Source organism: Amphiprion ocellaris, chromosome 12 (assembly GCF_022539595.1).
Source record: "Amphiprion ocellaris isolate individual 3 ecotype Okinawa chromosome 12, ASM2253959v1, whole genome shotgun sequence".
Classification (NCBI taxonomy): domain Eukaryota; kingdom Metazoa; phylum Chordata; class Actinopteri; family Pomacentridae; genus Amphiprion; species Amphiprion ocellaris.
The window spans coordinates 11,225,733-11,237,979 of NC_072777.1; the positions used below are offsets into that span (position 1 = coordinate 11,225,733).

At 36.8% G+C, this 12,247-nt stretch overlaps 1 protein-coding gene across 4 annotated transcripts; it reads left to right on the plus strand.

Moving 5' to 3' along the window:
- Window positions 1–4,808: 4,808 nt before the first annotated feature.
- LOC111582729 (bifunctional protein GlmU-like) lies at window positions 4,809–12,247 on the plus strand. 4 transcript variants are annotated; one of them, XR_008603371.1, is made up of 3 exons: window positions 4,809–4,928; window positions 10,476–10,695; window positions 11,820–12,247. XR_008603371.1 is itself a non-coding variant. In XM_023291558.3 (3 exons), the coding sequence occupies exons 1-3, from the start codon at window positions 4,854–4,856 to the stop codon at window positions 12,117–12,119; spliced, it is 567 nt and encodes a 188-aa protein (XP_023147326.1). In that variant the 5' UTR covers window positions 4,809–4,853; the 3' UTR covers window positions 12,120–12,247. The 4 variants fall into 4 exon arrangements, 2 of the variants coding, with proteins under 2 accessions (XP_023147326.1, XP_023147327.1); XR_008603370.1 differs by having other exon boundaries at window positions 11,859–12,247; XM_023291558.3 differs by having other exon boundaries at window positions 10,476–10,667.

Consider the following 12,247-nt stretch of genomic DNA (forward strand, 5'->3'; position numbering starts at 1 on the left):
TTACCAACTAACTGTTAAATACTGGCTGGAGCTTTAACCAATAAAACCTTACAATATAGTCTGTTTTCTTAGTTTTTTAGTTCTAAGTCTAGAAACTACGTTTTGCACTAGTTAGAGCCTTTTGTGTTATGTTCTGGTTTCCACATCTTAAAAGACCATGTGGAACAACTTATACATCTTTACTACATAAAAATGGCCAAATCAGTAATATTTTGCAGACGGTAAAAAAAAAAGGACTGGACAGGCTGATATAATATTTAAAGCTGAGGCCAAAATCCAAAAATACCCTGCTTTTACACCAAGTTTTGTTTGACGACAGGTTTGACGTTTTTCTCAATGGCACCATATTTGGAATAAGAACATGTTTCTGAGATTCAGGTCTTCATGACTGCTGAACATTTGACAGAAGAGATCAGAGTTATTACTGAACTTAATGGGTAGACATCAAAAAGGTTCAAAGGTTCAAACATTTTTTATTGTCATTGTTATAAAAACAAGAAGAAGCACAGCATTTCCAGCACCGCAATACATAAGCTGTAATAGGATAAATAAATGGGCTTTCATAAATAAAATTAATAAAATGAATTCATTATTTTACTTATCTAAAATGCTAAAAACAACAATAAATACTTTTTACAGGGCACATTGTATGCATGATCAGTCACAGCGCGATGGCGGTGATCAAGTTTGCGTGTCTTGTGGTGGGGGGTGAGGGGGTGGGACGCTGTTATTGAGGAGTCTTATGGATTGTGGAAAGAAGCTGCTGGCCATTCTGGAAGTTCTTACTCGGATGGCTCCGAACCTTCTCCCTGATGATTGCAGTTGAAACAGATGGTGGGCGGGGTGTGAGGAGTCTGATGATTCTGTGTGCGTGTTGCAGGGAGCGAGAGGTGAAGATGATGGTGATATCTGGTAGTGGAACTCCGATGATTCTACCAGCTGTTTTAATGACCCGCTGTGTGGCCGCCTGCTCCGCTTTCATGCAGCTGCTGAACCAGACAGCCACACAGTAGGTAGGCGTGCTCTCGATAGCACACCTGTAGAAATTTACCAGCAGTTACGGGGGTAGCTTCTCTCTCCTCAGCTTTCTCAGATAGTAGCGGCGCTGCTGGGCCTTGCCAATGACTGAGACGGTGTTGGTGTCCCAGGACAGCTGCTCAGTCACAGTAACTTGAAGCATGTGACTCATTCCACCTCCTCGCCATTGATGTGTAGTAGATGGTGCTGTCCTGACCTTCTGAAATCTACAATAATCTCTTTGGTCTTCTTGATGTAAGGCTCAGATTGTGCTCTACACACCATGAGATCAGATTTTGCACTTCCCTCCTGCATGCAGACTCATTGTTAGTGATAAGTCCAAGCATTGTGGTGTCATCTGCAAATATGTTCACTATACAACAGAAGTATTTCCCCTCGTGTGCAATTTAAATGTCAAATGATTCCACATTCCATCACCCCTCAATAATTGCATTACTTCTAAGTTGACAGGTAAATGATTTCCTCTTGTGGACAATCAAAAACAAACTGATTTGAAGAAAGCCAGGTGATGTGATTATAGAGCATCAAAGTTAGTGTGCGGAGGAGGTTAGGGTGGATGGATGGGTCGACACAACTCCACTCTATGCTTCTCATTTTAAATATGCAACCCTAATCTTTCCCCCTAACCAAGTTGGTTTTGTGCTCAAACCAAACCAAACGGGTGAAAAATGTCTGAGCTTTTTTTTTTCTTCCTGACTAATTCAGGAAATGCCCTTATCAAGCATAGTCAGAGGGCAGAGATGAGGGTTAGTTGGAGAACTTGTTGGTCATTTGTTCAGTCAGAGATGATGAGAATTCAGTGTTTGTGTGAGAATTTATTTACTTGTAAGATGCAAGATGTGATTGATTTCCTTCTATGAAATCATTCTCCACACTTCCATTCAACTAAAGTAAATGTAGCTTTGAATTGTTTCTGTACAATTCACCAGAGAGTGAGACTGGATTTACTGTTGATCGAGGATCTGAAATCAGAAAAGGCACCATAATGTCACTGCAGAGCTTCCTGTTGCTTTAAGCTGCATGCTGTTGTCATAGACGCTGTAACCTGATAGTAATCAGGCCTTCGCAGGGGGAATACATGTGAGCACCTCTACTTGAAATAATCGCCAGAGCGTGGCCCCGTTGGCTCCCGGGGGTCCCAACACGACACAACCCTGATTTATTCTGCTCATTATTACACGGAAAAATACAGGCCAAATATCAGTGGATGTGGGATTTATCTGTGTGATTTGCATTCTGCCTCATAAACCCTCTCTTTGGGAAAAACACGGTTCACCTGTCAGTGATTTAGAAAGCAACCCTGGGGTGTTTGAATTAGAACAAGAGGTGGGTTTTTTATCATGAAAAATTCATGGTGGAGGTATTTGGATTGGAAAAGTTTGAATCTCTGCCTCCAAAGATTGGCCTCTTCTTCATCTTTGCGGACTATTTTTCTAACCTTCCGATCTCCTGCAATTGATAGTGTGGGTTTGATTATATGGAGGGTGAAGCCTCTTTCTGTTGTTCACAGATTTGCCATCATATCTGCATTTTTTTTATCCAGTTTTCACAACATTTGGTTCACATCATATTCAATTGAGTCCCAAAACTGTATCTTTTTGACTCCCTTTTTCTGTGATTGATGGCCAAACTTTAGCTGATGTGTCCAATTTGACAGAAACTTTCATACAGGTTAACTCCAGAATCAACACTATGATACAAAGTTGATGTTCAGGAGTCAGAGTTATTCACCATTTTATATGATTCATCCTTGTATAAAGGGCTAACGGGACCAGTGAAGAAACCTAAGTCCATCTACGATCAAAGAACAGCAGGGTTGTCATTAATTTTTCATCTGTTGTCGCTGCAGTTTGCTTTCAGTTTCAAGTCCTCAACAGCGTCCGGCGTCTTAGTGACGACTACAAAGAGTTTGGTCAAGTTTGAGTTTGTGAAAGTTACAATAAAGAATCCTGAAAGAGCACATTTGAAATAAGTTGCTCAGTTCCACTTGAAATATCTACTGCTCCACAATCCCCCAAACCAGCCTGACATAGAAGAAACTGATACCTGAGTAAAGAGTCTTACTGATCTCAAGCACTGAAGTAAAATGGAAATTTTAACATCAAGGTTCAGTGTCAACAGGTGATTTCTTTATTTGATGACAACACTTCACTGTGCTGAAATGATCTGCATTACACATCGTCCACACTGTTTGAGACGCCGTATTACATACAGATTACCTGATTAACCTCCTGAAGGGCCCCCGGGGCAGAGGTTTGTTGTTGCTGCCCCACTGATCCCCAAGAAATCAGTTTCAGTGTTTCCCCGAGCAACCAGAAAACCATCAGGACTCCAGAAGTGAAATTATATTCATCAGTTCCAAGCAAAAATGCCAAAACATCTCTGGTACCAGCTTCTCAAAAGTGAATATTTGTTTTAAAACTTTATTTTTATGGTGTCGGCCTGACAGTAAAAAATTACTGTTAGTTAATGAAAATAACGATTAGTGGCTACGACAGATTATTACATCCTTGCCTCAGATTTTTCAATGTGTCGCTTGAAATACATAAATAATTAAAGCAGTCTGATAAAAACAAACTGTAAAAAAACAGCAATTAACATTAACTACAATTTTACACCAGGGCTTGAAGGGGATCTGACACAGTTAATGTTCTACTCCAGTGGTGCTGGCTCCCAGAAAATCTAAATTATATCAAATTATTCAGAGAAAAGTTGTAGTATTCCACATTGATTGCATACAGTAATTCTCAAAGAACAACATAGAAAGTTCAGATATCAGATATAACCTGTATTGATGCATTGACTCCATGAATATTGTCCCAAGCGTCTCTACATGTTGCTCACATTAAACCTCCACAGCCATATTTAGTATGAATAAAAATGTTTGTTGTCCATTGCTGCATGTAGAAAGTAAAAAAAAAACAAAACAATGTCCAGATAATTCAGTGAGCATACTGTATGCAGCAAAGTGGGAAACCGAGTTCATTTTCCAAACTACAACGCCACCTGGAGGCAGACGGTAAGAAGACTCCGTTGAAAGTAAGTTCGTAGATTTGCACACAAACAACAATGGCAGTCTGTTCCATGTTTCTTTTTACGCTTTTACAGTGATTCACAATTTTTGATCTTCTATTTTGAGCTTAATTTTGTCTTTCAGGAACAATAGAGGTGATGTTATTAGTTCAAGAATTGCTAGGGCTCTTTTTTTCATCACTCTGTTGTAAACATTTGCAGTGCAGTGTGTTATCTTTTTCATTTTTGACTGTATTTTATCGCTTGTATTTTATTTACTTATTTGAACTATTCTCTATTTACTTATTATTATTAGTGCAGTATAATATAGTAGATTATTGCAAAGTGAGTGTGTTTGACTGACTGTTGGACTTTTCCTGTTCACGTTTTTAGGTAACAATCTAATTTGATTTGTTTTTTATGTACAGGTATTGGTAGAAATATGATGTTAGCTGGAGAGCATTAATTTGTAGTAATTTGCAATTTCAATATAGTATAGTTTGGATTTGCTTCACTCTTGTATTATATCATTATAATAAAAAGCACACAATTAATAACTTATAAGATTATTTTAAATGTATGCAAGCCTCTAACTTCACTATCTCTGCGAACATACACTTCTGAATAAGCACCTACAGAACACTGTATTCCAATATTTAAGAAGAACTCAACCCTCAAACCTGCTTCCTGCTGCAGAGCTGTAGATCCATCAGCAGGTGGCAGCCAAAGACCAGAAATACTAAATCCTTCACTTCTGGAAAACTTCAGCAGGAAGTGAAAAGTTTGAGAGTTTGTGTGTGAGCATGCGCAGTTCCACCCTGTTGATCTGCACGTGTTTACCTGAAGTCCAGCCTGTTAGGAGCCTCAGACACACAATGGTGAGTTCACACTTTGTTATCTGTGTTTGTAAAGGCTGGATCGACAGCAGATAAACACATGGAACACAAGTTTGCTTGTTTAAATGTTCTCAGCAGCTTTGTTTCCCTGAGACTCAAAGTTATGTCTATTTAGAACAGATCCAATAACCTAAAATATTAACCTGTGTAAGATATTTTCTGGCTCACAGGGCTGCAGCAGATTGTAACTGAATCTATAAATCATTTCTGACTATTTTCATGTCAGCTAAAGACCCGCAGTCATAGGAACAAATGAGACCTTGTTCAGTTTATTTTATGCAGCCAGTTAATAAAAGTCATTGATGTTTAGTGTCTTATCCTGAGCCTCAGCATAGGGTTGTTTGACTGAACCCTGAACCAGCTGCTGCTCTTTAACGGATGTGTTTGTCTGAAGTCCTGTCAGACTGATTTCTCACCTGGTTGATGTACTTTTGTAATTTCTACGTGGTTTTCTTTACTTTTAGCAGAATCACAGTGGAAATATTGCAGCTCAACTCATTTGTCACCACAGCTACAACCTTTAATTTATTAGTTGTCAACTAATACATTAATTGCACACTATTTTTGACAAATAATTGAAGCGTTTGAATATTTTTATTTGTTTATTTACGTTAAAATGTTCTTATTACAGCTTCCTGAAATATTTTCCCTCTCTTTTTCTCTCATATAAAATGTGACAGATGTGAACAAAGCAAAACATTTGGCATTTAGATTTTCTTTTTTTACTGTTTTCTGATATTTTATAGACCAGACCTTGATTAATTGAGAAGAGAACTGACAGATTAATTGACAATGAAGATAGCTGTTTGTTGCCCTATTTAGAAGAACAGCTAAATTTCTATTAGATTTTTAAAAATAATACGTTCAGAGTCAGCTGTAAACCCAGAATGTCACACTGCAGTTTATTTATTTAACACTTAGATACACGAGTGATTGGAGCCTACACTCTTCCATACATCGGTCGAAAATGATCCGCATAAGAATCAGTGTGTTTTTATGCATTTTTTGTCATTTTTGGTTAAGAACAATAACTTATATTATTGTTTGTATTATATTTTGGTCCACACATGTTTAAAATATGTTTATTTTTCACTTTAGAACAGATTTTGAACATTTTGATGATTGAAAAAGAACAATATTACACAGAACAGCAATAGAAGAATGTCAGCGTCCATTTTTTCACTCTTTTCCTCCAGTTGTTGCTGCTGTCCATCCCTCAAAGCTTGTGCCCTTCATCACTGCTTGTATGATATTATCAGTGATAAAGAGCTTGGGGTAATAATACAAATATTACAATTTCTTTAAAAGTATAAAAGGTAGCTTAAAAATTTTAATGGAATGATATCAGAAACAGGTTTTTTGAGGAATAGCTGGAATATGAAATAATAAAAACTTTTCGTTGCAGAGATATTACAAGAAAACAACCTCACCGGGTCATTTTTGACCCACTTATGCATCTAAGGGTTAATGTTTATTTATATTTACTACTTACAAGAATGAAACATGAATCAATACAACACAACATTCATATTCTAAAACTCGTGTGTGAGGCTCATCCAGAGAGGGGCCTTTAAAATACATAAAACTCAACAACCAATAGAAAGAGGACAGTACAAAACATAGAACTCTATAAAAAATTTACCTACAGAATACTGCAAGACACAAACTATGATACAAAAAAGAAAGCAAGAAGCTGCAGATCACGCATGACTTCATGTTTGATTCCCTTTTAAACCAGTTTGGGTTTAAATTGATCCCAGTCAGGATCCAGTCGGAGTTCCATGTGTTGATACCCCAAATAGGAAAACTGAGAATTACTTCAGAGCACCTCTCATGATGCTGAGACATAAACTGTCAAAATAAGAACTGCAGGTCGCTGAAGGAACTGATTATTTAGGCATTTGTAGGTGAGTTCAGGACTAGCAAATTTAATGAACTTAGCAAAACTAAACAGATTTATTTCTTAAAGATATGTCAGTGTTTTTCAGTCCTCTGTAATTTCTCACCATAAGTGACACAGTTGTTGCTGCTGGTGATGAAACGGTGACAAGTGAAAAGATTGTAGTGTGTGAAAATGTTGTGCAGTGTAAGATGTTTTCTAATGAGTTCACGCTCTATTTTTGCAGCCGTATCCACCGTTTTAACACACTTCTCTTCCCACGCCTCTTCATTTGTTGTTCTTGCTGCAGTTTCCTATTTGGTAGTAATGGATTCTAATGACTCTCTAACTGCATTTCTCTTTGCTATTGACCAAAAGTGTGTTTTTCTGTCATCTCATAGTTCTCTTATTTTAGGATTTTCTGAGTGATAATCATACACAAAATAATGGTGATTCTTATTTTTTGAACCATCTAACATGTATTTTGACGTTTTTACATTTTCAATACATCATATTTTTGAACTGAATTAATTACATTTATGAAATTATTGTAAGACTTTTTTGTGTATTTTAGAAGATGCTGTAATTATGTAATCACTTTGAAAACCTGAAACTAAATTACCAGTGTTGAGGGCCTGTTGTAAAGACTTTGAAACAAACAAACGAAAGAAACATTTAGTTTAATAATTATTTTCAAAACTGTACATTTAAGATTTTATTTCCCAGATCTGTTCAATATATTTCCCTTTACTGTTTGGATTTTACTCATTAGCTTTGATAGAGGAAGAAAAACGGAAACAGTTTTCTTAATGTTGAGTGTGAGTTTCAAACCTGCTGCTGTGTTTTCCACCTCTTTGTTCTTTGGCTGCACAATATGTCGTTTCTGAATGCACAGTAGTCACATTGCAGGAAATGTGACGAGAACTAAAGCACATTAACACAAACATAAGATGCTACTGCTTCCTATGCTGCTTGATATGAAAAGAAAAAAATCACAGTTTCCTATTTTCACTGACTAATCGACTAGTGGAGTCTGAGTTCTTGAATTTTTCCAGTTTTATTTAAAGATACAAAGTTTGTTGCCATGCAGACTCCACACGTGCTCAGCAAAATGGTCGCGAAAAGAAGCATAACATCAGGAATATTTCAGACACAGAAAGGATGAGGCAACATGACTTAATATTGACAGTTTCAATCATCACCATCTCTGTATCATAAGAGTAAAGCCAGATCTCTACATGCAAAGTGAAAAACTATTTTGGATGCCTTAGTCAGTGTTAAACCACACGAAAAAGGTTCCAAAAGGCCTTCATCTGCTTCTCTTTTATTTTGTTTTGTTTTGAGGAAGATGCACTCCCTTAAGAAAAAATAAACCCCAAATAGTTCCAGTCATGTTGGTGAAACTTCCTGTATTTTTTCATATTGTTATATGGGTCAATATATAATTGTGGGACTTTTTGTAACATAGTTGACATTTTTGCTGTTTTCAGGCCTAAAATCAACATGGCCGCCTATAACCAATCACCACATGGCATTTTTACACAAAGATTCTTCTAAAATATTCTATATACAGTTAAGTAAAATTGAAATTGAAAGTTATTTCTAAAGATATTGTAGTAAACCTGTTGACATGCGATAAATCCACACTTGACTCACACAATACTTTATATTAAAGTTTTTGGAGCTGAAGGGGTTTGCTGGTTTGCTGTGTGGCTCATCAACATGTGAGGTAAATACATGTGAAGTGATGTGATGTGAGCTCCTCCCCTCGGTTCTCTGAAAGCTCTTTGTGAACCTGCAGACCAGCGTGAGCTCCATTAATGTTGGCTGCACACGACTCCCTCCTCCCCCTGCTGGGTCAGAGGTCACACTGCTGTTTGGTTAAGAGCCGTGATCCTGTTAAAGATCTGAATGGACCACACACACACACACACACACACACACACACACACACACACACACACACACACACACACACACACACACTGAACAACAAAAAAAAAAAAAAGAGAGATTTTTGTCCGGCCTGCACTAACACACGTTTGTGTTGCTTTTCAGTGCCTTTATTTTCCACAGAGCCATGTTGTGCTTCACACAGCTGTTGAAGGAATAAATATAAATGTAGGAGTGTGTAAATGTTGTCAGCTCTCCTCAGAGACTACAGAAACACCTCAACTCTAAACCAAACTAGACAAATATTCTAGATTTTGTCTTATTTTAAAGCACAGGAATTGTAGAAAATAAGACAAATTAGTTTTTGGTTTGGGTTGAGGGATAGATGTGCTGTAAATATGAAGCCTAAATACATTTCTGATTTAAGTAATGAAGCCCCTCAGGTTGGCTGGGCTCATTCAGGATTAAAACTAAGAAGAGCTTTTAGTTTCTATGCTTCTCAAAAGCTACTGAAACCATTTTAAATTTATTTTCATTTAAATCAAGTCGTAAAACTTTGCTGTTTGCTGCAGGTTTTCAAATGAAATAACATAAAATGCAATACTATCTTAATATTTGTTTGTATTTGCTTTCTTTGTTTTTATTGTATCTTAAATGCGAGTTTGTTGTCCTTTTAATGCACTTCTATGTCTCTGTGAAGCACCTTGAATCGCCTTACATCTGAATGCTACAGTAAAAAAAAAAATGTTTCGTTTAAAGAAATCTAAATTAGATGTTTTACTCAGTATTTATAAAAATTAGTTGAGTTACTCAAACTTCAGTGTGCAGCTACACTCATTAATCAATGAGTAAGCAAAAAATAACGTCTGAAAGTTTACATTTAAGTCTGGTTAGTCTCTTACTTTTGTTATATAATGGTAACACATTGTATGTCCTGTATTGCAGCTTTTGTGTTTTGCTAATTGCGTTGTGTCAAATTGAAATTTCAATCTAAACCTAATAAATTGTTCCAGTAATCAGTAGTGCTTTTAGTGAAGTTCTGAGTAGATGTACTGAAAACACATAAAACAAAACACTAGCAGCCCAATTTCAATTTTGCTTCATTTCACAGTGGTTCTGTCAGATTTCTGGCATTTGATAATTAATAATGTAAATTAGATTTGATTACAAAGCAGCAAAATCAAAAATTTCCCAGCTCACCAACAAGACATAGATTAATGAAACAGAGGACAGACATTGACAGAAAGTCATATCTTATTTTAAAATAAGAAAATCTCATTTTCGCTTCAAAGAGAAACTATTTTTCAAATTCTACATTCTAAGATTTGTTTCTATATGTTCTATTTGTCTCACTGGGGTGTTAAATATATTTTCAGCTAGAAACCAGTCTGACTAATTTTAAGGTTAGATTGTTTTTGTTAAGTGATGTGGCTTTAGGGGAAAGAATTGCCATCCAAATTTGCTCATCTTTCTGAAAGCTTCTCATATTAACACGACCTTTTGTGGTGATTCCAATTGTTTATTTTTTTTGTAGCCAACCAGATCTGCAGTGAAAATGTTCACTTAACACAATTTTCATAACTTATTTCAAAATGGAATTTTATATCCATATTTATTGATGCCTAAATAATTTAGTCTTATCAGTGAAGCAAGAATAGTTTTCATTAAATAGGTAATAAAATAGGTAATAAACTAAAACTAGCAAATAATAAAAGTGACTGTAACACACAAATGAAGCCATCTTTTCTTTTTCCCAGAGTTCAGCAGGAACAGGATCATCTCTGCGGGTCCATGCAGTCCGATTTGGTCCTGGTCAGGAGCTGCTGGGGTCTCTGCAGGCCTTTGTGGAGGAAAGACGACTCCGAGCACCGTTCATCATCACCTGTGTGGGCAGCGTCACCAAGGCAACGCTGAGGCTGGCCAACGCCACGGCGACAAATACAAACGAGGTACTTGGCAGCAGCATGGAGGCCTGAGGTGCGTTTGTAGAAGTAGATGAAAGAGAGGAGATGTTCTGACTTTGTTGCCTCTGAACAGCACTTTGAAACTGTTCTCATCTCGTGTACGTTTTTCCATCTTATTCTGCACCAACTCAGCTATAAGTCTGACCTTCTCATTATTTTGTCAGTTCGATGAATATAAAGCTGCCAAGAGTCTAAATACAAAGAAAACTGATAACAGTCTGTATGAAAACGTGCAAATCCGTACTGATTATCACTGAGAAAATTGTTGCATATGTGTTTCATCTTGTTTTAAATATCAGTTCAGTATAGTGCAGCAGAAAGTAGAGGAAAAACTTATCATCAGCCATTGATGAGTAAATTGATTTTCTTCAAATTTATTTTAGTGCCTTTGCTACTAAAAGTCTTTGTATTGCATTAAAAACTGTTTTCATGGTGTACAGGTGCGAGATGCTGCACACATTTTCACATCAGATGGGTTTCTCAGCTTGTCTTGACATGAGATATTTAAAAAGTTTTGTCATTCTGAATCGCTCCAGTGAGTTGGTTCATCAGGCAGCAGATATAGAAACACACAACGAGAGATCCGCTGTGGTTTATCGTGTTCTCGTTCAGCTCACCACGATTAACCCTCCTGTTGTCCTCATTTATGGGCACCAAAAAATAATGTTTCATTGTCTGAAAAAATCCAAAAATTCAGCAAAAAATTCCACAATTTTCTGAAAATTTGCAAAACCTTCAGGAAGAAAATTCCAATAATTCCTTAAAAGTTTCCCTTAAAAGTTTTATTTTTTTAAAAAAATATTGTAAATATTTTCAAAAAATTAGTAAAATTCTTCCCCCAAAAAATCCCAAAAATATCTAAACTGATTACATATATATCAGTAAAACTTCTAATATTTTCTTTAAGAACATTCACAAAAAAATTTACCAAAATCCAGCGAAATTCGCTGGATTTTGGTAAATTTTTTTTTTGTGAATGTTCTTAAGAAACATTTTTAACATTTCTTTTTTCCCACCACAAAATGTTCAAAAATTTCCCAAAAATGTTGAAAATGTGGACATCAGAAGTTTCACTGTGAAAATATATTTTTTTCCCCACATTTTCAAGCTTTAAAGCGGGTCAATTTTGACCGACAGGACACCACGAGGGTTAAAGCTCTCGGCCTTCTGTCTCAGGTGATGCACCTCACAGGGAGGTTTGAGATCGTCTCCCTGGTCGGAACGCTCAACCCAGAAGCCCACCTCCACATCAGCCTGGCGGACGGCGAGGGCAGGACAATCGGGGGACACGTGTTGGGGGATCTGGAGGTTTTCACCACAGCCGAGGTGGTCGTTGGGGAGGCGGTTGACCTGCAGTTCACCAGAGAGATGGACCAACAGACGGGTTTCCCTGAACTGGTGGTTAGAGGACGTTCACAGACAAATGAATCAGCCTGACTGGACTTAAACCTGTCCTCACTGTCATCTTTATTATCAGAAAACAAAACTGAATTTTATTAATATTTTGAAGATAATTCACTCTATTTTAGGTGTAATAAATGTCAAAGAAAAAAGCAACGAAAAAA

Bases quoted from the DNA above. Each gene is read 5' to 3' on its own strand.
- LOC111582729 (XM_023291558.3), top strand. From the start codon at position 4,854: ATGCGCAGTTCCACCCTGTTGATCTGCACGTGTTTACCTGAAGTCCAG. The intron at 4,929-10,475 runs GTGAGTTCACAC...TCTTTTTCCCAG, and splicing joins GGAGCCTCAGACACACAATG to AGTTCAGCAGGAACAGGATC. The intron at 10,668-11,819 runs GTACTTGGCAGC...TTTGACCGACAG, and splicing joins CGGCGACAAATACAAACGAG to GACACCACGAGGGTTAAAGC.